The following is a 27,376-nucleotide window of genomic DNA, read 5'->3' as shown; positions in this document are numbered from 1 at the left end:
TTAGAAGGGCTCATCGGATTCCAAATCAGAGCAGCTGGGAAATCAGCATGCCCCTCACTACATAATTTATCAACCATGGACTTCACAGTAAAGATCCCATCCGATTTCCACTTCCAGCACAACTCATCCTCCCCCAATCCATCAATCTTCTGGCTAAAGAGGGTCTTCAGCAGCTCCAAGAATTCTTCCAACTCCCAGTCAAACAAGTTCCTCCTTAAAAGAGGGGACCAAGCAACTGAGCTCTCCTCCAGAGAGAAGTAGTCAACCGCAGTAGCCTCATGATTCACTGCACAACTGAATATGTGAGGGAATGAAACAGCAAGAGGGCCTTCTGAACACCATTCATCACTCCAAAATTTTGTTCTATCACCTTTACCAACTTTCACAGAAATCCCTTCTCCGAAAATAGGAAAAAATCTCATAATTCCTTTCCACAGAGAATTACCCCAAGGGGGGGGGCGCTCTAGTTCTCCAGTCTATCCACTCCCATACTTAACAGCAATAAGAGATCTCCACCAAGCATTTCTCTCAGTCGAGAATCTCCAGATCCACTTGCACAAAAGGGCAGTGTTGAAACTCTTTACCTTCCTTATTCCAAGACCACCTGATTCCTTAGGGAGACAGACTTGGTCCCAGTTAACTAGATGAACCTTGCTGTCCTCCTCCCAGCCTTTCCAAAGGAAATTCCTCTCAAGCTGTTCCAATATCTTTGCCACACCAACAGGGATAGGAATTAGGGATAAGAAATAAGTTGGAAAATTCCTCTGAAGCTGTTCCAATCTCTTAGCCACACCAACAGGGATAGGAATTAGGGATAAGAAATAAGTTGGCAAATTAGAGAGAGTACTTTTGATCAAGGTTACCCTCCCTCCAAAAGAGAGGTACTTCACCTTCCAAGAAGATAATTTCCTCTCCATTCTCTCAATGACTGGATCCCAAATCGAGGGAGGGAGACAATTTGCCCCCAAAGGGAGACCCAAGTACTTCACAGGAAGAAAATCAGTCTTACAGGCCAAGGTATCAGCACACTCCTCTAAATTATAAACCTGCCCCACCAGAATGATAGAACTTTTGTTCAAGTTCACCTTAAGCCCAGACACCACTTCAAACCAAATTAAAACACCAAGCATGAGATTCAACTGGGATGGGGAAGCATCCATAAAACACAATGCGTCATCAGCAAACTGAAGAAGATTAACCTTTTCCCCCCTCCTGACAAATTGCAAAGCCTTCCCAACTGCCATCTTCAGCAACCCTTTTGCAGAAAAGGGTAAGGATTTCCATTACACAGATAAACAGAAAAAGGGACAGAGGATCTCCCTGCCTCAGCCCCCTAGAACTTTCAAAGAAGCCAGCTGACTGGCCATTAATCAGAACTGAGAATTTAGGAGATGTTGTACAAACCTTAATCCAATTCCTCCATTTCTGCCCAAAGTTCATATGATGTAGAACAGAATCCAAACACCTCCAATTAACATGATCATAAGCTTTCTCTATATCTAATTTGCAGATTAAACCTGGAACACCCTCTCTTCTTCTCGAGTGATTTAATTCATTAGCAATGAGAACCGAATCAAGCATCTGCTTACCAGGCACAAAAGCACATTGATTGTTAGAAATGACACTTCCTAACACCCCTTTCATTCTCTCAGCAAGGACTTTAGCCAAAATCTTGTAGAAACTATGGAGAAGACTGATGGGCCTAAAGTCTTTAACATTCACAGCCCCCTCAACTTTTGGAACAAGAGTAATGAAAGTAGCATTCAAACTCCTTTGAAGGGAAGCATTTTCGTGAAAAGCCTGAAAAACCTTCATAATGTCTTGCTTAATAGTATCCCAGCATTTGGTATAGAACAAAATGGTGAGACCATCCGGGCCAGGAGACTTATCAGCCACCATCAAGGAAATAACAGATTTGACCTCCTCTGAGAACGGCCTCTCAATATACAGCTTTTGATCTTCACTTAACTGCTTAAAAGGGAGATTCCTGGGAAAAGGCCTACAAGTCCAAAATTCTGTATAGAGCTTTTTATAACAACTTGTAGCCACCCCTTTAATATCAGCATCGGAAATCCCAACCTTACCATCCCATTCCAGCTTGGAAATAGAAGAAGCTCTCAACCTTGCATTGACCATCTAATGAAAAAAGTGTGTATTTTTATCTCCCTCTTTCAGCCACCTCACCTTGGCCCTCTGTCTCCACTTAATCTCATCCTCCACAGCCAATCTGTCATACCTTAGCTTTGCTTGAGCTCTTTTGAGTCTGCTTTCCTCGGAAATGGGGCCCACCTCTTCAGCAAAATCGATGTCCTTAATGGTACTAAAAAGGGCACACTTCTCTATTTCTGACTTCAAGGAGAGCTCCTTTCTCCAAAGCATTAATTTCTCTTTAACTGCACCTAATTTCCTTGCCAAGATATAAGAAGCTGAACCTTCCGCTTGCAGCCCATTCCACACATCCTTCAAAATCTGAATAAGCTTTGCCTCTTCCAACCAAGAGTTCTCTAGCTTGAATGGGGCTTTAACTTTGCCTCGACAACTACAAACCAACTGGATTGGACAATGATCAGACACTGGTCTAGGGACGGCAACCTGCCTGAAATCAGGGAATAAATCATCCCAACTGTGAGAAACCAAGAACCTATCCAATCTCACCAGAGTAGGGGAATGTTGATTATTTGTCCAGGTGAACCGACTGCCCTGAAGGGGAAGATCCACCAGCTCAAAACTGTTAATAAAATCTGCAAACTGGATCATCTCCCTAGATCTCCTACCTCTTGTACTCTTTTCATCGGCAGAGAGGCAAACATTAAAGTCACCTCCCATCACCCAAGGAATAGACAAATTGGCTCTCACTCCTGCCAATTACTCCCAAAAATCACCCCAGCGGCTTCTATTTCTAGGACCATAAACATTTGTAACTTGACATAATTTATTATCAAAAAACTTCAGCACCAATGAAACTGAGAAATTACCAACATGAGCATAAACAAGACTGCAAATAGTGGGATCCCAAAGAGTCACCAGGCCCCCAACACTACCCACAGCCACCCCTTCACCCCATATACTTCTGATAATGGCAGCATCCATGTAATCCAATTTAGTTTCTTGCAGCATAATTATCTTCGACTCCAATTTCTTCAAAGAAGCACACACCACAACATGCCTTCTACCTGAACACAAACCTCTAACATTCCAAGATAATAATTTCAAATCCATCTGATTCATAAGAAGAACATCAGTCATTCTCCAACCAGAACTCAAAGTCTTTTCCCTCCCCTCGACGTCCCCTCACTAGACCCCACCTTGTCATTCAGCCCCCAAATCAACCTCATCAATTACCTACTCCTCTTTGAATTTGTCCCCCCTCTCTTAGCTGCAAGCTTCCCTCTTTCCAACATAACCCTGTGTTCAATCCCCTCCAAGAACTTGATTGTTTCCTCTTCCAAACCCTCCATTGACACACCCAAGAATGTACCCAAGCCCAACAACTTAGAAGTAACCCAATCTGAAGACGAGTTATCAGACTGCAAGTTACCCAGAAGCAACACACCGGGACTCTTACTTTGCTCGATATTAGATTGAGCAGTACTGCCATTATTCTTCACTGAATCACCCTCTACATCCCTCCCTACCTCATCTCTATTCTGAAAGAAAACCCCTTCACCCTCTTCCACCGTACCAGTTGACTCCACCACGATAGGATCAGCTTCCACCAAGTCTTCTTCCATTTCCTCCCCTATCAAATCTTGTGATTCCAGACAAAGATTATCCCGCAGATGCAGAGAGCGAGAACACATGTTGCTGAGTTGACGACCCAGATTTTCTTGAACACCACCTTTACCATTCGACTTATTGCCCTGTAACAGTTGGTTACGCCCAGCGTTCGCCAACTTAGAAAGAAGGCTAGCTCTAACGGACCCCCCAAGACCAGTGTTATGGACTTCATTCCTTCAAAACTTAAGTATGGGCTTACTAAAGGCTTTTGGCCCAGGCCCACTCGAATGCCCCCTCACCTGGCCCTTACCACTGCTTAAGTGGATACAGCTGGCGTTTTGATGGTCTAATAAGTTCTCCTGACCCCCAGTTAATTTCATCAAACCCGAGCAGGACTCAAAAGTCATTTTCTGACAGCTATTAATATCCTTCTTCAGCACAAAACCCACTAAGGGAGCCACATTCAACTCTAGCAAAAATTCTTTGATTAAATTTTTTAAATCCTTTAAACACAAATCCCGCCCAACCACCCCTTCATCAGACTTTCGAAACCCAAATACCTCTAATTGGGATGAGCACTTTCCAGATTTCAAGCAGATTGCCCTTCCCAGGCCAGTTTCAGAACACATTCCAATTCATCTTGTCTGTGGTGCTAGAGGTAGAGCAAAAGCCCCTTTCAAAATGGAGAATGCTTGGTTTGAAGATGCCACTCTTGTTCCTTTGCTGAAAACTGTGTGGGATGATCTGCAAGTAATGGGAACCAGCTCTTTCATTCTGGCAAAAAAATTGGGTGCCATCAAAGCAAGATTAAAGATTTGAAAATTGGAGAAAAACATGAGTTTAGATACTGAAAAGAAGGCTCTCTTGAATACCATAAAGGAAATTGATTCAGCAGAAGAGTTGGGTCCTATATCAGAGAAGCTTAGATTAAAAGGATCTCAGGTGAAGTTGAAGTATGATAAATTGGCAGTGATGGATGAAATTAAATGGAGACAGAACTAAAGTGGTATGGCTTAAAGAGGGGAACAGAAACACACACTTCTTCCACAAAATGGAAAATGCAAGAGCTAGAGCCTTTGTAATTACCAGGTTGGAAGGAGAGAGCAGGGTGGGTGTCTCTGAGGCAGACATGAAGACAATGGCAACCAGCTTTTATAAAAATTTATATAGAAAATCCTGGTCCTTCAGACCTTTTCCTAGGTCCCTTCCATTTAAACAGTTGAGTGATGTGCAGTCTTCTTTTATTGAAAGACCTTTCACGGAGGAGGAATAAAAGCAGCAATTAAGATGTTGGCTGATGAAAAATCCCTGGGGCCTGATGGTCTCACAAATCTTTTCTACATTAAATGTTGGGATTTTGTGAGACAAGATATTCTGAATGTCTTCCAAGGCTTCTATGAGAGAGGTTCATTGTAGAGGAGCTTGAACACTACCTTTATAACCCTTATTCCAAAGATTGAAGGTGCAGAGAACATTAAAGATTTCAAGCCAATTAGTCTTCTGCATAGTTTCTACAAAATCTTAGCCAAAGTTCTTGCTAAGAGAACGAAAGGGGTTCTAGGTAGTGTCATTTCTAACAACCAAAGTGCCTTTGTTCCGGATAGACAGATGTTGGACTCGATCCTTATTGCAAATGAGCTTATACATTCAAGAAAAAAAGAAGGTTACCCAGGGCTGATTTGCAAACTTGATATTGAAAAGGCTTATGATCATGTCAACTGGAAATGTGTTGATCTTGTGTTACAGCAGACGAATTTTGGGCAGAAATGGAGGAACTGGGTAAAAGCTTGTATCACCTCTCCAAATTTTTCAATTTTGATTAATGGTCATAAAGCGGGCTTCTTTGATAGTTCCAGGGATCTTAGATAGGGTGATCCTCTGCCTCCTCTACTTTTTATATGTATAATGGAGATCCTCACTTTGTTCTATAAAAAGGCTACTGATTCTGATGAGTGGGAAGGCTTTGCAATTTCTCCAGGGGGGAGAAGGTGAACATTCTCCAATTTGCAGATGATACTTTATGCTTTTTGGATGCCTCTCCCTCCCAGGTGAATTTAATTCTTGGGATCTTATCTTGGCTTGAGGTGGTCTCTGGCCTTAAAGTCAATTGGAATAAAAGTCAAATAATTCCAGTGGGCCAGATTTCCAATTTAGCAGATTGTGCAAAAATTTTGGCTTGTCAGATTGAGTCCCTCCCAGTCAAATATTTGGGTCATCCTCTGGGGGCGAGTTGTGGATTATCTTCAATTTGGGACCCAATAATTGAGAGATGGAGAGAAAATTGGCTTCTTGGAAGGCAAAATACCTTTCTTTTGGGGGTAGGGTGACTTTGATTAAGAACACACTTTCCAATTTACCCACCTATTTCCTTTCCCTTTTCCCTATTCCAAACAAAGTTGCAAGTAAGCTTGAAAAACTTCAAAGGAATTTTCTTTGGAGAGGTTGGGAAGAGGAGAAAAAAGTTCACTTGGTAAGTTGGGATCAAGTTTGCCTCCTCAAGGATGAAGGGGGGTTAGGCATAAGAAAGTTGAAATCTTTTAACTCCGCTCTTCTCTGCAAGTGGATTTGGAGATTTGCGGCAGAAAATGATGCCTGGTGGAGATCTCTCATTGCTGGTAAATATGGTGTGGAATGGGGCAATTGGAGAACTAAGGACTCTCCTCCCAACTGGGGAAACTCGTTGTGGAACGGGATAATGAAGAATTTCTCAGCTCTTGCTGTTGGGATCTCAATTAAAGTTGGCAATGGTAATAGGACCAAGTTTTGGAAGGATTCTTGGTGTTCGGATGGCCCCCTTGCTGATTCCTTTCCTCTCCTCTTCTAGTGTGCTTCTAACCAAGAGGCTTCTATTGCTGAGTGTTGCAGTGTATCTGGTGATTTAGTTCTTTGGTCTCCTTCCTTTAGAAGGAACCTTTTCGATTGGGAGGTGGAAGAGATAATGAACCTGTTGACCTTTCTTCAAAATCAAGAGATGGATTTCAGCTCAGAGGATAAGTGGCAGTGGAAGTGGAATTCAGATGGTGTTTTCTCTGTCAAGTCTCTGGCTTCTAATCTCTGTAGAAGGGGTGTTTCTGATGTCCCTTGCCATCAGGTGTGGAATTCCATTAGCCCAACTAAATCTAACTTTCTAGTTTGGACTATGGCTCTAAATAAATGTTTGGCTAGAGCTAACCTTGTGAGAAGGGGCATTCAACTTTTGGACCTTTCATGCAGCTTGTGTGGGAGCACTGCTGAAACCACTGATCTTTGTGCATTCACTGCCCATATTCTTCACAGCTGTGGAATCATTTCTTCAGCTCTATGAACTTAAGTTGGGTTATGCCAAGTTCGGTTAAGAAGCTTTTGGGTTCCTGGAAGCTTAAGGGGTTGACCAAGAAAAAGAAGAGTGTATGGAAGACTATTCCTAGTGCTGTTTTATGGTCCATCTGGTCTGAGAGGAATATAAGGATTTTTTGTAACAAGGCTTTAAGTCCGGAAGAGCTAATCCAGAAAGCAGTGGGCAAATTAATTTCTTGGATGTCAGTGTCCGAGGAATTCAGAAATTGTAATGTGTCTGTTATTTTTCTTTCTAGTTCTTGGTGGAATGTGTAACTGCTGATTTTGTCAGTCGGCCTTTCTGGGACTGATCTCAGCTTTCCTTGCATATCTCTTGTTTCAATAAATATTACTTTACCTTTTCCAAAAAAAAAAAAAGAATTACCATGTATAGTAAAAATGTTTCAATAGAAGGTTCTATTTTGATAAATCATCCCATAGTTCCATTACTACATTTATTTTTCTACAATTATTTATAACTATTTTGTGCTCAATTCATACAGAATAATACTTTTATTCTACAAACCATATTTGTGCCTAAGATAATTATTTTTAAACTATATTGGTTTTTAAAGTTTTTTAGGCATTATAGCACCAAAGTTCATGACTCGAAACAAGATAAAAAATCGACTTGCAAATTTTTCATCTAAAACATTTGTGATGTATCAATAAAGACAATTAATTTGCAATGGAAGGAGAGTAGCACCATCATCATCTAAGCCTTGCCCCAATTATAGGGGGGCAGCTACATGAATCCTGTTTCACCATTCCATTTGGTTTCGAAAGGAGAGTAGCAACATTACATGAAATATGGGCTGAGTGCAACGCTAGGATAGACCTTCTCAGGTTCACACTAGCGAACGTTTAAAAGTTTGTTATATATTTGAAGTGATTTGGCAACTAAATCTATCTGATTATGTAGCTCAACAATTGATCTATAAGAAGTGCATAAACACTTGGAACTTTATTCTGACAGTCCACGCTTAATTTCATAGTTTACAGAGTTTTTTCCCTGAATGTAAACTAAGATTCTTATTTAATTCATTAAAAGAATACTGGGTACAAAGTATTTTATAACCATTGTATTGGCTGGACATCTCCACCTATCCCCTTTTAATTGTGTTAGGCACTGCTTCAAGGGGGTGCTACCTCCCAAATTAATCAGAGAGAGAGAGAGAGACAGAGAGATTGTTCGAATGGTAAAAATGCCTCCCACTCTTCTTATTTCTTTGATCTTTATACTGTACATGTTATTCCATCAAGATCAAGATTTTTTTATGAATAATCAAGATCAAGATTTGGTAGTTACATCTTAGCTGTATCTTTTTCTTTATATCGTTTGAAGAGCTACACAACAGAGGGTAGCCCATCCCCCAACCCAGGTGCAGGCAGGATTCAATCCCAACCAGCTGGTCGGCACCTTGCTACATCTTAGCTGTTAACAGCCTGATGTTTGTTCTTGATCCCCTTCCATAATTAAACTTTTACGGTTTAGCAATTTGGCTATTTCCATTCCTTAATTGATTGCTAATAATTCCACCCTAATTGAATTTCCATGGCCAATCAGTCCAGAATATTTACATTGTGTTACCAATAAAAAATAGTTTATATAATGTTTTGATCACAAAAAAAATAGTTTATATAATGTTCCTATAGGAGCTTTTAAGTTTTAGCAAAATTTTGGGAATTCACCGCAATATCAAGTAACTATTTCAACATACCAATGTGAACCAATTCCAACCAAGTCTAATTCAAAATTCTCGCATTAACAGATCAAGTAAATATCTAAAAAGAATTGTCATCTCCTCTCAATTCAAAGCAGACTCCAAAGTTGATAACCAAGTAGGAAAAAAAACTTTTTTATCATTTTTCTGTTTTCCCAAATGATGCAACAAAATGTTGGATACTTGGATGCAGTCAAAGTACCTTTTAACAGATGTTTTCACCAGGCACCCATCAAAATCGAATGCAGCAATTTTTCTTGAATCGTGAAGTCCATCATCCTGTGCTAACAAAGTGTAAAGGAGAACATGTAAATGAAGACCATTTCAATCACTGTGTCAAGAAGTATGAAAAAAGTTTAAAAGTGCATATTTCAATTTGTAAATGCATGTAAACATATAAACATGGGGCATTCACCATGTGTGCCAGGGGAGGAGGGGACTATTTCTTTAAAAATACATATTTTGTTTGAGACCCAGCCCTGAAGCATTAAGGATGAGTTTATTTTATTTTATTTTAGGAGACTAAATTAGGTCTTAATCGTTTAATTTGTAATTAGACAATCTACTTTATCTAGAAAGATGGGACCCGTGCCAATAATAACATCTTGAAGGCCTTTGTACTGAGTTTGTTATTGAGAATGTAAACCAACTTGAATTAGGAAACAGCACAATTTTAGTAATTAGTAAGGGTAAATTACAGACTACCACCCTGTACTTGAGGGATAGCAACACTTAGCCCCAAAACTTTATTTTTGCAACAACCCCCCTCCCTTGAACTTTTAGATTCCAATGTTTTAAAACCCAGAGGCATGACACAAGGTGTTTCACTGCCTGGAGGCATGAGACGTAGTTCAGAACATAAGACGCATAAGCCTCCTGAGCACAAGGAAGCGTAAGCCTCCTTAAGAGGAGGATGAGGAGGAAGAAGAGGGAAGAGGATCTCTTTTTTTTTCTTGTTTCTTTTTTACTAAAGATGTCTTGTATTAAGAAGAATGAAGATGCATAACACTAGGGTCTTGTCACATGAGAATCTGTTTTGAAGTTAACTCACAGAATGCTAATGGTGGGGGTTAAGTGATGGAATCTAAAAATTCAGGGAGGTCATTGTCACAAAACAATGTTGAATTTCAACCCCAACATTATTAGTTCATGGACTTGCCAAGATAGGTGCCACCAGACCATGTCCTTGTACCTCAGGCACCTTGCAAATTATTGGATCAGAAAATTGAATAATTTCCTGTTATTTGATCAGGTTAAAAGTCAACTATTTGTCTGGCCATCAAAGTTACAGATAAAGCAATTGACTTATGGGGTTATTCCTGCTATGATGGAATTTCTTTGTCTTCGTCAAGAGCTATGATGCCCAGATACAAATACAGATATGACATAGACACAGATATAGGTTATAGAGATGTGAATCTCCAGTCTCCATTTCCTAAAATTCTGGACATGGATATATATATGAATATCCCATATAATATGCTCACATCATGCATTTCTCGAGGATTATGTCTTGCAAAATTTAATTACATTTCTAACATGTACATATATTTTGATAGAATAATTTGTTAAAACATGCCACCTTACATATTTTAAAAGTGGTAATGCTATAGTGTACACCTAGAAGTATCTATGCAGTACCAGGTATTATCCCATAAGTATCAGTTGTGATATCACTATGATAGGCATGTACAGGAGTCTGGGTATCATGGGTCAAGAGGGGTTCTAATATTGTGCTCGGTCAAAGCAGTCTTCAAAATACAAGTAGAGTTATAGAAAATGTGATCAACAAGAGGTTTGGCCAGAATGTAAATGTTTATTGATTTAAGCAGAAGACAACTTACAACTTTCAGCAGATTGTGCTAAGTACAAATCAAGATTGATGGCAGAGAGGCTGGATCAGGGCACCACCAAGGACCGCAGAAGTTGGATGGTAGGGAGAGCAGAAAAGGTTTACCACTTTCTACACTGGAAGTGCCAACAACAACAATCATATAGTAGCTGAGATCATTGCAGATGAAACAAGGTGCTGATGAGTACCAGAATGAAGAGCCATGACTAGGGATTGCAACAACTGGCCAACCCCCTACCTAAAGTCCACCCTATTTTTTCAAATTTTGTGCAATTAAGTTTCATTTCCTGTCCTGTCAGACCTCTTTACAGTTTACTAATCACATCCTGCCATGTCTTCTCTTTTTGCCACAATGTAAGTAGATGTGAATCAGTCCTCTTAAGTCCGGTATTAAATTCTGATTACAGCAATAAAAAAGGAAGAAAAGAAGAGAGATACAGCACTACAGCAGAAGAGAAGAAGATTGAGAAGGAGAGGAAGAAGAAGAGAGTTCGATGGTTCCCACTCTCCCCCCACTAATCTTTTATTAATCTCAACTAATCAAGATAATTACATGTCTGCCCTTAAGTGGGCAGCCAACTCAGCAATAACTTAAAAGAAATTAAAAGAAGTTAACAGGTAACACACAAAAAATAAATAGAGCACTACTAAACAGAAAACAAGTAGTCAAGAACTAAGGCCCATTCAGCCTAGTCTCTCTACACTCCCCTCAAGTTGAGCATAGATATCAATCATGCCCGGCTTGCTTATATAGTGTATCAATTTTCCTTTTGGAACACCTTTGGTCAAGGCATCAGCCAACTACTCTTCTGAAGCAATGAACGGCAAGCAAACTTCCCCTAAAGCAACTCTCTCCTGTATAAAATGTCTACCAACTCTGTGTGCTTGGTTCCATCATGCTAAACAGGATTATGTGCAATGTTGATAGCTATCTGGTTATCACAATATAGCATCATTGGCTTGTGATAGTCAATATCCAACTCTTCCAAAAGTGATCTAAGCCACAATAATTCTTAAACTCCATGTGCCATTGCTCTACACCCTGCCTCATCTAAAGATTTGACTACTACAGACTGCTTCTTACTCCTCTATGAGATAATGTTCCCTACTACCAAAGCGCAGTATCCTGATGTGGATCTCCTATCATCAATACATCCAACCTAATTAGCATCAGTGTATGCTTCCAACTTCATATGTTTGTGCTTGGCAAACAGAATACCTTTCCCTAGAGTGCCTTTTAAATAACACAAAACCCTCTCTACAACTGCTAAATGTGTATCTCTAGGTAAATGCATAAACTAACCAATGACACTCATTGCATATGAAATATCTGGTCGAGTCATGCAAAAATAATAACAACTTCTCAAGATCTCTAGAACACTCCCCTATCAGACAATAGGGCTGTCCACAATAATTTCGATTGGCCGCTTCACCAATTTGATGTTAAAAATGCCTTCTTAAATGGAGACCTACATGAAGAGGTCGATATATCTTTACCTCCAAGGTTGTATGGGAAGGAAATGCAAGGGAAGTTGTATAAATTGAAGAAATCCCTTTGCAGCCTTAAACAGTCTCCTAGAGCTTGGTTTGAGAGAGCTGCCCTTGTCTCTTTTGGATACGCACAGACTCGGTATGCTCATACTTTATTTGTTAAGGGGAGTAATTCCTTGGTGAGTTTTTTTATTGTTTATGTTGAGGACATCGTGGTTATTGGCAATGACACCCAGGAAGTGGTTAAAGTCAAACGGTTCCTTAACACTGAGTTTGAAATCAAGGATTTGGGAGATCTCGGATATTTCTTGCAAATTGAAGTTGTTAGATTTAAGGATGGTATCTTCGTTTCTCAACACAAATATGTCCTTGATCTACTTGTAGAGACTAGCAAACTTGGTGCTAAACCAGCCTCCACCCCTACAAACTTGGGAACACTCCCAAATCCTCTTCTCATATGTAGGATCCTTCTCTTCTAGTTTCTTACTATAGCCTATAAGATAACCAAGTTTCCCACTATTGCAAACATAATTCTGTATAGACTGAGACCACTCCAAGTGGTTAGTCTGATCCGACCTTACTGCAATCACAACATTGTAAAAACTGTCCGCAAAGCTTGCTAGACCAACCCTAGATTATGAGTATTGCTTCAAATCAACTCCGAATTGCTCCATTGATCTAACAAATCAATCTGGAGGCCATTGAAAACAAAAGAAAGGTATAACAAACCTAGAACAACTGACCTATAGTCAAATGAACACCTGAAGGTAGGGTTTTCACCCACCTTGGCTCCTAGGACAAAGAGAGAAACCACAATTGCTCCTGGCAGCTTTCCTAGATCACTTTCCAAAGGCTGTTGCACCCTATAACAGATCAAATAGCTCCTATAGAGCCCCAAGCACCAGCTTCAACCCACCTCTTTAACCCTTAACTCAATCAAGTTCAGACTCCTCCTGTCAGTTCAGATTTTGGGTAGAAATTTTCAAGAGTATTTTCTAGGCTTCAAAACAGCAACTTAAGATCTGCAAAACCTTCTACCAACTAGGCAACAACTTCCAACAATGATCAGCAACTCATCCATCCATACACTCCGTTGACCCTAATGCCTAAAGTTTATGGGTTCAAGAAAGAAAGAAAAAGATGAAGAACACTGGTTTGATACCAAGTAGGGAAAAGAGAAGAGAATAGAATTGGATTTTGGGCAAAGATAATCATAGCTGTCTCCCAGTTCCCTAATTGAGTTTTATTAGATCTAATCATAATTAAAGGTATACTTACAAGAAAGCCCTTAGTAGGGCAGCTGCATGAACAAATAAATATATATATATATAAAAGACTTAGGTCCATCAAAATTCAGGCCCATTAGCATAAAATAAAAAAACACTAAAAGACTTCACACGACCCAACAACTCAACAATAGATCAAGTGAGGGTTGGTGTCCCTTCTGCTATGTCATTCTATAAGTTGTGTGGTGCAGTTCCCAAGGAAGGAACTTTAAGAGGGAAGGAGAAGGCACATGAGAGAGAGGAGGGAAATAGTCCTAGAACCAAGGGTTAATGGTGTTTCCGATTTCCACCAGTCCACCTCAAAAACAAATTCCAAAAGCTGTGGACCAAAAGCTTTATTTGTTCAATCATTTAACTTCAAAAGTGAAGGAAAATATAACTGTTTATAGAGAACAGAAGGCTCTCTTTACAAAAGAAACCTGAATTCTAATTTGCTACTGAAGCAGCCTAAACTCAACTAAACACGGCCTTGATCCTGAATATTTGAGGTTGGCCACACAAATCCTGTCCCACTATTTCACTCTATCAAGAGCCATGTTTTCTGTAAAATAATAAACCTTTAAATAATTTTTACCACTTCAGACTGCAATTTCTTTTATCTTCCCCTTGCTCTTTTAGAGCCTTCTACTTGCACAAATACACTCCTTATTGGTGCAGTCATTGGTCATCTATATACATGACTCTGTCAACTTTCCCTCATCTTGTCAGTTGTCACTACTGGAGCCACTCCCAAGTCCTCTCCAATGTGCTCATTTCTGATTCTATCACTATCAAAGCAACCTAACAGAGAAAATTAACAAAATGAAAACAGAAAAGCATAGTATACACTAAGCATCTTTTTTCCTGCCTGAGCTTGAAGGAGTGAGCTCAAACACAGGCTGAACTAGGAGGCTCATTACCCTTACATGGCAGAATTATTCCAAAAGGGATGACCTAGAATGCAAAAGTGATGAATGAACCTGCAAAAACAAGAATGAGGTTGCAGAAATGTTCTGGACTGCAGGTCATCCCACATCAATGAGCTCTGGGTTAGTTTCGTTGGCTTGACTGCATTTGTTTTTTCTTTTTTTCTTTTTGGTCTATCTTGACTGGATTTGTTACATGGAACAATCCCAATTGTTGGATTTGGAACAAAAACTAGGTGCAAACAGACACCAGGTTCAATCTTTCCAAAACCAAAAAATCAAAATTCCAAATTTCCAAAGTGTTCTCAAATTAGAGAGTGCATCCTATCACAAACACACATACATACACAGAGCAGTAGACTATTAAAAGTTTTGAACAAAAGCATAGTCACTTGAAATTGGTTTAAGTTTTGAAATATCAAGACCTCCAGAATTGCTTCAAGTCAAAAAGAAATTTCAAAACTATTGAAATTCAAAATTTTATGCATACCATACATAGAGAGAAAGACACCACTAAATTATATTACACCAGTAGTGCCAAGATGAAGAAATAATTACATATTTCAACCAAAGGTTCAAGTCTTCAAGATAAGAAGAAAATGTAGATTGCAAGCTGAACTCGACTTGATTTAGTGAATTATGAAAAATTGAAATAAAGCAATTTCAGATACAGCTGGTTTTCTTGTTGTTTTGTTCTTAACCCCTGCTGATGCTGAGGACTCTATCAGGGCTGAATTCCTGGCTGTTCTTCAAGAGGTGCAGATAGCAAAAGAGTTGAACTTGGAGAGTTTAATTCTTGAAGGGGTTCCGAGGAAGTGGTGGGATGGTTGAAGAACCCAGAGTCTGTTATATGGGCCTATAGGGATGTAATCAAGAGATTTAAATGGTTAATAGCATGACATTAAGGAAACAATAGGTTCAAAGATCGAGAAATGGATTGGCCAATACATTAGAAAACCAAGGGATTAATAGGAGAAAATTGTAGGTGGCTCAATCGTAATCTAATTTAAATTTGTGAGAAGTTGCACCCCACACCTCTCCATGGGATGCTTGTATTCTATGTATATTTTATTGGTTAATTAATATAATATTGAAGTTATTTGTCAAAAAAAAAAGGTGAAATAAAGCAAAACCTTTGCGCTATTAAAAGTTCAGATAATCAAGTATTGACAAACATCAAACTGTGGCAGAAAAAAAAAATTTGCATCACAAACAACTCACCTAACACCTAACTAATGTTCAAACCATAGATATCTAAAGGAAATATTCAATAAATTAGGACCAACCGACCAACATCTCACCCGTTCAAGAAATATAATTGTTTGAAAAGCCTTCCATTTCGGTAATAATGTGGCATCCTGATTCAAGAAAAAGATTAAAGCAACAGCTTAAATAACACGTAATGAAAAGGAGCATTTACAAGACAAGCAGATCCATGATTGATAAGCTCATCAAATTTACCAAAACGGTAAACCAAGCATAAACACCATGTATTATATGGAATAAAGAAAGCTGGGATAAGTGCAAACCTTGTACTTATCCTTTACACCAGAAAGAGAAAAAACTATGCCCAAATTAGCTTCATTTCCAGATATACACAACTGGGAACAATTATTACAAAGGAAACTGATCAGCTCAATTGTGGAAAAGCATGAAAATATCATATAGAGATAAACTAGGTAGGAAACAAACAAGTCCAGAGTGTCCAGAAAAATTAATGGAAAGGATATCATCCATATCCAAAATAATATCAACTTTTGCCATTATCAAGTATCAACAACAGTAAGAAGATACTTTAGTACAACAGATAAAATCATTGAAAATTGAAGCTTGATTCTAACTTCATAATTGGTCTGTGTAACCTATTCCATTATTATAGACAAGTAATCAGTTCAGAATTGCTCTTTGCAATGACATTCCTGGTCAGGTTAAATACCTCCTTCGGTTTCCAGAAAAGTCCTTTTCTTATTAGCAAAGTAAGATTTTATTAAAACCACTGGTTGGTTGTTCTGTATAACTATGAGAGTAACAGAATTTTCACTTCAAATTAAAAATTAGAAACATCAACATGGCCAGAAAAAAGATCCAATGAAGGGCTTGACAATATATTAATGGTGTTAGTCAGCTTCTTAGCTGATCCTATATAGTTGCAAACAGTGTTTTAAAAGCACAAGGTGCAAGGGTCAATTTGTGCCTGAGGCACAAGGCGAAGCGTGTGCCTTTATAAGCAAGGCGCAAAAATTTAAAAAAAAAACTAAAAAATTCAAAAAAAATCAAAAAATTATAAAACATAATATTAATAAAAATATAAACTTAAATTTTAAAATAAATGTTTTAAAAAACCTATTATCTAAAATTAAAATACATAAATGTAATATGTAAAGCACATTCAAGTGAGAATTTAAAAATGAAATCAAACATATAAAACATTTTCAAGCATATAAAACACACAATCTCTTTTTTTCTCAATTACATTACTTCAAGTAGCTAATGTGACATATTACATTCCTAATTCTACTAGCCACCTTTGCGCCACACCCCTCGAGGCAAGCCCAAACAAGTCCATGTTAGGGTCTTAAATTCTTAGTTCAAGAACCCTCTATTTAGTAATGTTGTCCATTCATTCATCCTAATAAAATATCTTCTTAAAAAGCAATTAAAACTATAAAATCATTATTTTTTGTGTGAAAACTAAGAATTTAAGACCCTAACATGGATCTATTTGGGCTTGCCTCGAGGAACATGGCACAAGGTCCGGGGGCGGAGCCCCCAGCCCAACCGCTAGACTCAGAAAAAGGAAAAGGTGTCAAATTTTCAAAAGGCGCACACCTGGGCTGAGGCATAAGGCACACCTAGGACCTGAGCGAGGCACCTACCCTAAAATGCACCTCGCCTGTGCGCCTAGACGCGCCTTTTAAATAACTGGTTGCGACAAGGCTTTGCAAAATAGCATCAAACTACCTTCGATTCATTTGAATTCCCTTGATCAAGGCCGTCCATCTCAGCTCCATCTGGTTTACAAACCTATAATAAATAAAAAATATGTAAGCAACAGGGCAAAGAAATAACTAAAACAATGCTCATGCCACACTAAGAGAAATACATTCATGCAAAAGTTCATAAACTTCATAAGAGTACCCATCCACCTTTGATTTCTTTGAACTCCTTTCCTTAAGTTCATCTGTCTCCGCTTCTGCTTTATTAACCTGAAACCAAAAGAAAATTAGTGAAGACAACAAATAGTAGAAACTTAACCAAAGCCATGACACCCTTTAGGCATGTTTACTTACTTTCAACTCCTTTGAACTCTTTCCCTCGCTTCCTTCGGCTCCATCTTCATCTCCATCAAAAACCTGAAAAAGAATAGCACCGGTAATAGCTCAATACCATCTAACATATGTCTTCGCACGTGCAAGTTCAATAATATCTCCCGAACAAAGAACTGTGGTAAAGGTTATTTTTTCACAACATTGATTTCGATGGAATGGCTGGATTGCAGTGAAATCAGCTCAAACCTCTTTAAGCGACTGGCTCCGCCCGGCCTCCAATTTCTTCAATGCTTCCTGATCACTGCTCTGAAACCGCAGAAAAGAACGAGAATAAAAATAACTATCAAATAAAGGAATTTTTAATCGGTGAGATAGGGATTCAAAAAAACAAAAAAGAAGAAAACGAATAGCGTGCATCCAGTAGAACCTTCAGTGTCGAAAAACCCTTTATCTTCCCCGCAGAAACGATCTGCTCAGAATCAGTAGGGAAGCAACTCAAGTGATGCCATCTCGTCATATCGAAGCCCCGAGAATCTCTACTGACCAAGCCTAACCTCAGAGTATTCACAGTAATGGTTTTCGAGCATTTCTTACAGGAAGATCGATTAGACTTCGCGTACTCGGCGACGATGTTCAATGCAACCATTATAGATCTTCTGACGCAGGAACAATAGAAACGACTCGAAATGAGTGGCAGAACTCTACGCCGAGTTCGAATGAAGAGTGAATTAGAACGGTTAGGGTTTTGTGATAAAATGGGCAAATACGTGAAACTTGACATGCAAAATGCGATGAGGTGTTGGATGAAGAAATCTAGTGACTTCTCGAAGACGATGGACTCAGAACGTTCAGAACATATCTTCCCGCCATTTTGGTCGATCGATCGTTTGTGCTTCCGCGCAAGCTGGCAGGAAACGCGGGTCACAGGGTCAGGGCCTCAAAGGCTTGGCCAAGCCGCCAAATGAATAATATAGGCCTCAATGGGTCGGTTCACCCCGACCGACCGAACGAACCGATTGTGCTGGTTCTGGTTCATATTTTGTCTCGAATCTCGATTAATATTTAATAATTTGATCAATTCTAATTATTGCTTGTTCTCGATCATTATTTTATTAAAATATACAGGTTTTATGATTGTTATTATATTTTATGTTTGAAATGATAAATTTGATAGATAATATATAAAATAGTATTAGTTAAAAAACTTAATTTATTAGCATATAAATAATTTAGTATTTCAATATTATTTTTATTAAAGCTATATTATCAAATTTCAAGTTTTTAAATTATTAATTAAATCGATAATAAATAAATATAGGTGTCAATATAATTGAGTCTATCGTGTCAAACCCAATTGTCCTAATTATTACTTAGGACGAGTCTAGGTCCATGATTTTGTCACAATTAATGATAATCCTAGGTCTAAACTAGTTGACATTTACACTACTTTAAAAAGCATTAATAGCCTCAAGAATATTTATGAAAATTTTTAAGGATAAATTTTATCCCTTCATAATTAATTCTATTGGAAAAAAATGAGGACAAATAGGATAACCGGTTATTGATATTAAATGAGTTGAAAATAGGTAATTTTAATTAAGATATTCAATCCATTCAATTCTTTCTCATTAAATCAAAAATTAATTTAAGGTATTAACTTGTATTCACTTTCATTGAATCATATATTTAAGAGAATTTTGTTTATTTTTATCATTAAATTATATTAATTAAATATATGCATAATAAATTAATATTTCAATAATATAAAAAATTATATTTTAAAAATCTACCTAGAAAAATTAGTGTTTTCATCTAGGTGGTGGTAAGAAATTAAACCATTTTGGGTCAAATGGGTCAATCCGTGTTGCTACAATGAAATAATAAAATCCAAAAGTATGTAAAATGCAAAAAAAAAATGAATTAAAAAAATGAATATTTTTAATATCATATATTTGGCATATTAAACAAAAATAAGTATGATAAATAAGAAATATTTTTATTAATGATGGAAATGAAATGTAAAATTTTAAACCAATTGAAATTAAAACTATTTTCCTATTCTCTCTCATTAAGTCCCATATCTAAGGTATATTCTCTCATTAAATCCTATATTTAAGATATATTTTTCTCATTATTAAATTCTACTAATTAAATCCATAATTTTAATTTTAATAATATAAAAACAAATATTTTGAAAAGAATTTTGAAAACAAAATAATTTTCTTCCCTCCCAATGGTGGGTAATAAATTCAAACATTTGGGGTCAAATGGGTTAATAAATAATGACATAATTAAATAATAAAAATTAAAATTAATAAAATGTATTGTACAAAAAAAGGAATTGGGAATATCTCTAATATTGTATATTCATTATACTAAACAAAAATAAGTACGAAATGTCAGAAGTATTTTTATTAATGATGAAAATGGAATGCCAATTTTAAAATCAACGTGGAAATTAAATGGTGATATCATAGTCAAATAATAAAATTAAAAAGTTGATAAATTTTTGGGTACATATCTAATGTTATATATTTGTAAAAAATAAAATATTAGGTATATATCTAATATTATACATTCATTATATTGAACAAAAATAAGTTTTATACATAAAAAATAATTTTATTAATATCGGAAATGTAATACAAAATTTAATATCAACATAGAAATCAAATTGTTTTTCTTTATGAGTGGTGGGTTAGTGATTTGGGTCAAATGGATTAGTCAATGATATGAATGGATTAGTCAATGATATGATAGTTAAATAATAAATCTTAAAAAAAAAGTATAAGTAATCAAAAAATATATAAAAAAAATTATATATTAATCATGTCAAACAGAAATTAAGTGTGATAAGTAAAAAATATTTATATAATATAGATGAAATATATAATTTGAAACAGATCCGAAAGTAAAGCTATTTTCTTATCTAGATAGTGGGTCAACGACCCAACTTTTCAAAGAAAGTCATCATGTCACAAGTGAATAATAAATATTTAAAAATATAGAACACAAAAAAAAATGAAAAAGTATAGAATTTTTTCGAAAACATTTATAGAAATTTCTAATGTCATATATTCATTGTATTAAATAAAAAATTTGTCAAAATAAAATCATTTTTTATTTATGACATAAATGGAATACAAATTTTAATAATAATAATTGTTATTGTAATTTAAAATTTCCACGTGCACATATACCTATCATAAAATTCTAACGAGTAATTAATTTCAACAAATGAAGAAGAGCAAAGGAGATGAGGCATACATTTAATTTCAATTATAATAAATAGTAAAAATTTTAAACAGATAGAGAAGATAAGAAAAGAGGAGATGAGACATGAAACAAATGGATTCAATATAGTTGCAACAATTGATCACAAATTTTGATTTTTGACTCTCTTGTGAAAGTCAATAAAAAGTAAAAACAGATAGATATATTTGTCTTAATAATAGTTGCTTTCAACTCATTTAAGACTAAGAACTTTTAATATGGAGGGGCAAATTTCATCCTTATAAAATTTAAAAAATAGTTTATTCAGAAATTTTCATTTTTCCTTCCCATCCAATTTAGCAAGAAGTTAAAATAAATAGCTAAATTTGTCTAAATATTAGCTCTTTTCAAGTCATTTAAGACCAATAACACATTCCTCTCTTTTTTCCTCATTTTTAAATCAATAATTTTCCTTACAAAATTATTTGTACTTTTTAAAGTAGTATAGGTTTCCTTGATGTTGTGATCATTAATGCTTTATTTTTTTTATTACCCAATTAATAATTGCAAGGCCCTTCTCCATTAGAGAGCCAAGTAAAGTTATATAAAAGAATTATCTTCTTACTACCTTACAACATCTATCATGATTCTTATTTTTCGTGCTTTCATGGTTACAATACATTTTTTTATTATAGAGGGAATTAATCCAAAAGCTTTGTGCCTATAAGGTAGTACTATAACTTTTCTAAATAAACTATTTCTTTGAAAATTATTCACTCTTTCATAATTAGCCTATTTTCATTTTGTAGATTTCACTGCAATAATAAATATTCAACCTAACAATGAAAGTACGTACATAATGTAATAATACTTTAATAACTATATCAAAACATGCTAATTATATTCTTATATTTTCATTTCAAATAAAGGATGAAGCTTAATATAAAAGAAAGCAACCAATCTTGAAAGCAAGCTTGATAATTCATTTATCTTCTATGATGCATATGTTTTAAAATTATATTAATATCATTGAAAGCTTTTTCATTGACAAAATAAAATTAAATAATCTAACATGTAAACTCAAGTTAAACTATATGATGTTTAACTATCAGCACTAAACTTATAAATTGTAATATAAACTCCATCCACCTCATTTCTTATGCACCTTCAAAATTAGATTTCATGTTAAGAAATTGCATTGTTCACATCATTTATAAATCAATTACACATTGATGATATGTCTCTTACTTATCTTCATGCTCATGCTTAGAATGGGCACCTTCCACTAGTTAATAATAATATACAATACTAACTAGTTTGGTTAACTTCATTTTTTTTTCTTCATTTTGGTTGATTTTTTTAATCTTTTATGAGCAAACTCATCCCTAACTATAAGTTTATAAATAAATAGCTGCAATGGATTTATTAAAAGAAGAGACAAAATTAAGATATAAATAAGTATTTTCTTAAAATGTTGTCATTAATATATTGAATTCATAGATGGTTGTCCCAATAAGAAGCTTAAACCACCATTGGGATAGGATAAGAAATCATCATTCTTGTCATATAAGCCTTATCCCAACTATATGGAGTTAGTTACTCTAAAAAATAAAAAAAAAAAAAAACATATGGGAGTAATAACATGAATCTTGTATAAGTCATTTTGTTCTATTTAATGATATATCCATTGTTAAATTAATAGTGATTTTTATTCATGCCTTTTTTGGACTTACCCTAGTCCTTTCAATGTCTAAATGTTCTGATATTGCAATAGTGAATATGGTCTTAAGGTATTCAAATGTGTTTTGGAAAGCGAATCAAGTAATTAATTGATTAACAAGTGTGATTTATTTGATTGAGTAAATAAAATTTTCTTATTTAGCATACTTGTTTGCTTGACTTTGAGAACATACTATAAATATGAATTATATCTTTTTCATTCCATTAATGATGAGGAGTTTACATAATTGATGGAATCTTTTATTGTCACGGAAAAAAGAAAACCAACATTGTCATCATTTAAGCCTTATCCCAACTATACGGGGTTGGCTACATAAATCCTATTTCACCATATACATTATTAATTTATGAACACTTAAAATCATTTCTTATTTCTTTGATTAGTGTCATTTTTTTATTTGCTTCTAACTCTTTTAGCCTATTCAATTTGCAATTGGTCACCTTTCCTTATGGGCCCCAGAGGTGATCTATGCACATGATTAAAATTAAAATGCAATTAAAATTAAATTAAACAAAAAAAAAGATTATTTAAAAATGTCCAAATGGTTTGAAGGGGGATGCATTACGCTGGATTTGGTCATATGCATCAAATAATTCAAAATTCTTGGTACACTCCCAAGCATGAAAGCCATTAGAAATTTATTAAAGTGCATTTTGTATATTCCCAAACCAGGAATATATAAAATAAGGAAAAAAGTGGTAAAATTAAATAAGAAAAGTTCCATATGCAAAATAAGAAAAAAAAATTATATATTCCCAAACTGGTTCATTAGCATGAATAAATGCTAAGAAGTTAATCATAAAAAGAGTGTAAGAATTAAATTGGGTAAATTGCATATTAGTACCCTATACTTTGGGCCCAGTCGTCTCACATTGGTACCGAATTTTAAAACGTTCCACTCTAGTACTTGAACTCCCAAAATGTCCCAGCTCAGTCCAAAACCGTTAATTGTCATTAAGTGGCAAGTGAAATGACACAAATGCCCTTCGGGTATCATCTAATTTTCTTTATCAACCATTCAAATGTCTTTTGGGTTGTTCACCATTGCTTTAGTTTAATATTGATTCTTGAGGAAGAAGATGATGAATAATGTCTTATTTTGAAGGACAATTTTGACATTTTAGAAGTTTTAAGTTGCATATGTCATCACATAATACAAATAATTGACGGAATGCTAACAATAGGGACTAAATTAGGCCGTTTTGAAAGTTTAAGTACTAGATTGGAACATTTTGAAATTCAAGTACCAAAGTGAGACTAGGCCCAAAGTACAAGGTACTCATATGCAATTTACCCAACTAAATACAAAAAATTCAACAATAATTATAGAGTCAAACTACAATGAATTTATGGATATTTGTTGCACGTTAAATCAAAATTTCAACTAATTTTTACAATAAGTACTGTTGTTTCATAAGATGTTATAGGTACATGTTATTCATCACGATTGCAATGGCACAGAAGATACTAAACCAGTGCTATAGAGACATCCACGACAAACTCACAACTTGGCATGAACTTACAATGAGCTCAAAATTGCCACAGATTTGCGATGAGCTCAAAGCCAATACAAACCTGTGATGAACTAAAAGCCAACACAAATCTATGATGAGCTCAAAGCCACCATAGACCTGTAATGAGCTCAAAGGCACAATACATATGATGAATTTGAGGACACCACATACCTAAGATGAGCTCAGAGTCATCGCAAATTGATGATGAATGAAGATACAATGACTAGTCGATATCACTCGTGAAATGACATCTAGTAGGCTTAAGAAAGACACGCCATATATGATTCTATCGATAAGAGCCTTTAGCCTACCCTTGCTCCCAATCTTTATTCATCCTTCAAAGAGACCATCACACTTATCCTTACCACACCACTCACAGATGTATTTACCACTAAGAGGTTAATAATATTAAAAATGTAAAGTGTAATATATCATTTTATTACTGGTTCATGTTTTTTTTTCTTCAGTATGTAGCTCATTAACTATAAACTTTGCCATAAGTTCATAACTAGCCTAAATATCTCATAATAGTTATAGAAGTCCGACCTAAGGTAAAGGGTGTAGGTGAAACTTTTCTAATAGGCATCCGTGATGATGAGTACGTACTTCGAAAAAAAATGAATAAGAATATTGAAAGTTTTTTTTTTGAAACAGATTGTTCAAAGCATTTGGTTCTTCTAGGTGAAGTAAACCTTTGCCTCTCACCTCATTTATTCCCAAATAGCTTTCTTGGTGTATCTCTTGGAGACTACAAGTAGTTTACAAAGAGAAACAAATCAACCAAACTAGCCCGAATTGGTTTGTTTACTAAGCTTGTTGATTAGTTTTGGATAATTAAAATACATAACATGACTGATTGGGTTGGTTTGAATATATAAGTTTGCAAACTAAAATGACACTATCTGACTTGACTATAATTTAATATAGATTAACCATTGCTAGATAGAGCAAATGATTAACGTAGTGTTATGAACTTTTGAATTAGCCAATTCTATTGTCTCTACCCTTGTCTCAAGATCCCTTAAGATAAGAATAAAGAATAAAAGACTTAAGAGATATTGATTAAGACAATAAGCTTATTGGATAATTGGACTCCCATTTTTAGATACCTTTTTATTGCATTTGTTTTGAAGTTGGAACATCATACACTAAATTGGAGACTTAGAAAGATTGAAATGATGCAAAGCCAACCTATAGAATTGTCAAACACATAAATATGAAATCGTCCTAACCAACTTGTCATAATCATTGACCATTGTCTAATTGTCTCCAACCTATGGTTCACTAGTCGCTAATGAGTAATGACCTTTGAATTTTATAGCATCAAAGAAATGCGCAACTATCATGAATGTGTGAAGGAAACTTTCAAGTTTTAATTGTTATTGACTTTTACCATTGGTTTTGTTTATAAATTTCCAACCTCTAGGCCATTGTCAATTGCTATTGTCGATGACTTACAATTTATAACATGGTAAACTAGTAATGTGCTATTCTAAGTTATTGTTTCCAATGTTGTTACTTGTTAACTTGTGAAGTGAACTAGTGAAGAATTTATATAGTAGTATTATACACTACAAGAAAATTGGTTAAAGGCGGCGGTTTATAGCCAGCGGTCTTACTGACCGTCGCTAGAGTAATATATAAGGAGGTGGTCCGCTAGTGTAATATACGAGGAGGCGATCCTCTAAAGACCGTCGCCTACATCACTTTTAGAAGCTGACGCGATGGTCTATATTGATATATTCGGCGGATTTTAGGTTTAATCTTACCATCGACCGGTTTTAGGAGCAATGCAGGGAGGCGAAAAAAAATTCTTTCTCCCACGGATATCTCCTTCATGTTCGACCAGATGCAAGGTTTTGCAAGCTTTGCAGAGAAAGTTTGAAGAATGCAACTGAGTTTTTGCAAAGAAGATGACAGAGGATAATCATTCGATCAATAGAACTGTTAAAATGTGTTATTTCAGAGGCAATTCATAGCAGCCTCTATATTGTATTTTATATGCAATTTATAAAGACATTTTTGGTATTAACCAGAAGTTACGATTTTAGTTTTTATACTAACGACATGCAGCTTCGGCTTCTCCTCATTCTCCATTTATGATATAGAATAAGAGAACACAATTTGGGATTTTAAGATTTTAGTGGATGGGGAGAACAATAGCAGCTCTAATGGCTAAGAAAAACGATAAGAACTCCACTACAACAGGTTTGGGTTCTGTAATTTCAAACTTTTCTTTCTTATTTAATTCGTTGGGCTTTGAGGTCTTTTTTTTATCTAATTTGTTTTTGGTATTTTTTCCATTAAATGATTCTAATCTTTTCTCTTTCTCAAGCACAACAATGGCTCTCTTGGAATAGAGGAATGGAGGGTGCTGTTGGTTTAGGATTTCAAATCTCAATGAACAGATGATATATTTTGTCTGCTGAAAAGGTGTTCTACATGTTTCTAGCTCTTTACCTTAAATGTTGATTGTTTTAGTTTGATTTTACTACAAGCAATTGGAGTGGATGTGTTTTATAACCTCATTGCTCGTATGAGACATTCGCAAAGTAATTGAATGCATCTCACAACCAAAGATGCTGGTCACCTCTGCGTCCAAGTTTCAACTTTACAATTGGAGGTGTCAGCATCGATAAACAATTATCAGTTGTAGTATGGCATTGATAAACATTAGAATGATTGATATTTCACTAGGAGAAGTGCAATGCCCCTGGAGAGTAAAAACTTCAATAGATGATGATGCAAATTGCATAAGTAATTATTCTTGATGAGGGCAGATTTGGCCCTCCACAAACATCATGACACATGGCATATCAAAACAGTTGAACTATATCCCAGCATCACCTAGGCATCAACTTGCCTTAGCCAAAATGGGGTCCCAGCTGACGACCTGCCTCTGTCGCCAACCTGACAACCTACTTCTACAGCCGACTTAGCGACCTGCCTCTGCTGCCGACCGGGCAACCTACTTTTGCTGTCGACCTACCCCTCTGCTGCCAACTTGGCGACCTACTTCTGTCGTCGATTTGGAGATCTGCCTCTGTCGCCGACCTGGCAACCTGCCTCTGCCGCCGACCTAGCGACCTGACAATCTGCCTCTGTCACCAACTTGGCGACCTACCTCTCTAGAATCTTGCCAGTTGTCTCCGAACCTTTTGGGATCACGCCGCATAACCATAGGCCTTATCCTCATCCCACCCGAATTGAAGGGAAACAATAAGCCTTATTAACTGACACGTTATCCTCCTTCCAAAGCGAAACAGACCCCTATGGTGGGCCGAGGATTCTGGGAGTGTTTCGCAAGACCCATGGCAACCCAGCTATATAAGGGCGTCAACCCCTGAGA

General features: G+C 36.1%; 1 protein-coding gene across 1 annotated transcript in view; it reads right to left on the bottom strand.

Annotated features, from left to right (window-relative positions):
- Nucleotides 1-18,495, bottom strand: part of LOC148845781 (phosphoesterase) — a 29,964-nt gene extending 11,469 nt beyond the window's left edge. Inside the window, exons 1-8 of the mRNA XM_088955386.1 lie at nt 17,987-18,495; nt 17,806-17,865; nt 17,581-17,643; nt 17,437-17,496; nt 17,252-17,314; nt 15,820-15,891; nt 15,592-15,648; nt 8,959-9,035 (exon numbers count right to left, since the gene is read on the bottom strand). Coding sequence (XP_088811512.1) covers nt 8,959-9,035; nt 15,592-15,648; nt 15,820-15,891; nt 17,252-17,314; nt 17,437-17,496; nt 17,581-17,643; nt 17,806-17,865; nt 17,987-18,340 — 806 coding nt within the window. The 5' untranslated portion in view covers nt 18,341-18,495. The remainder of the gene's footprint in view (nt 1-8,958; nt 9,036-15,591; nt 15,649-15,819; nt 15,892-17,251; nt 17,315-17,436; nt 17,497-17,580; nt 17,644-17,805; nt 17,866-17,986) is intronic.
- Nucleotides 18,496-27,376: the final 8,881 nt, after the last annotated feature.

Source organism: Nelumbo lutea, chromosome 7, assembly GCF_056320005.1.
Source record: "Nelumbo lutea isolate HS-2025 chromosome 7, American lotus-T2T, whole genome shotgun sequence".
Lineage (NCBI taxonomy): Eukaryota > Viridiplantae > Streptophyta > Magnoliopsida > Proteales > Nelumbonaceae > Nelumbo > Nelumbo lutea.
This window is presented reverse-complemented; position numbering and strand designations above follow the sequence as displayed.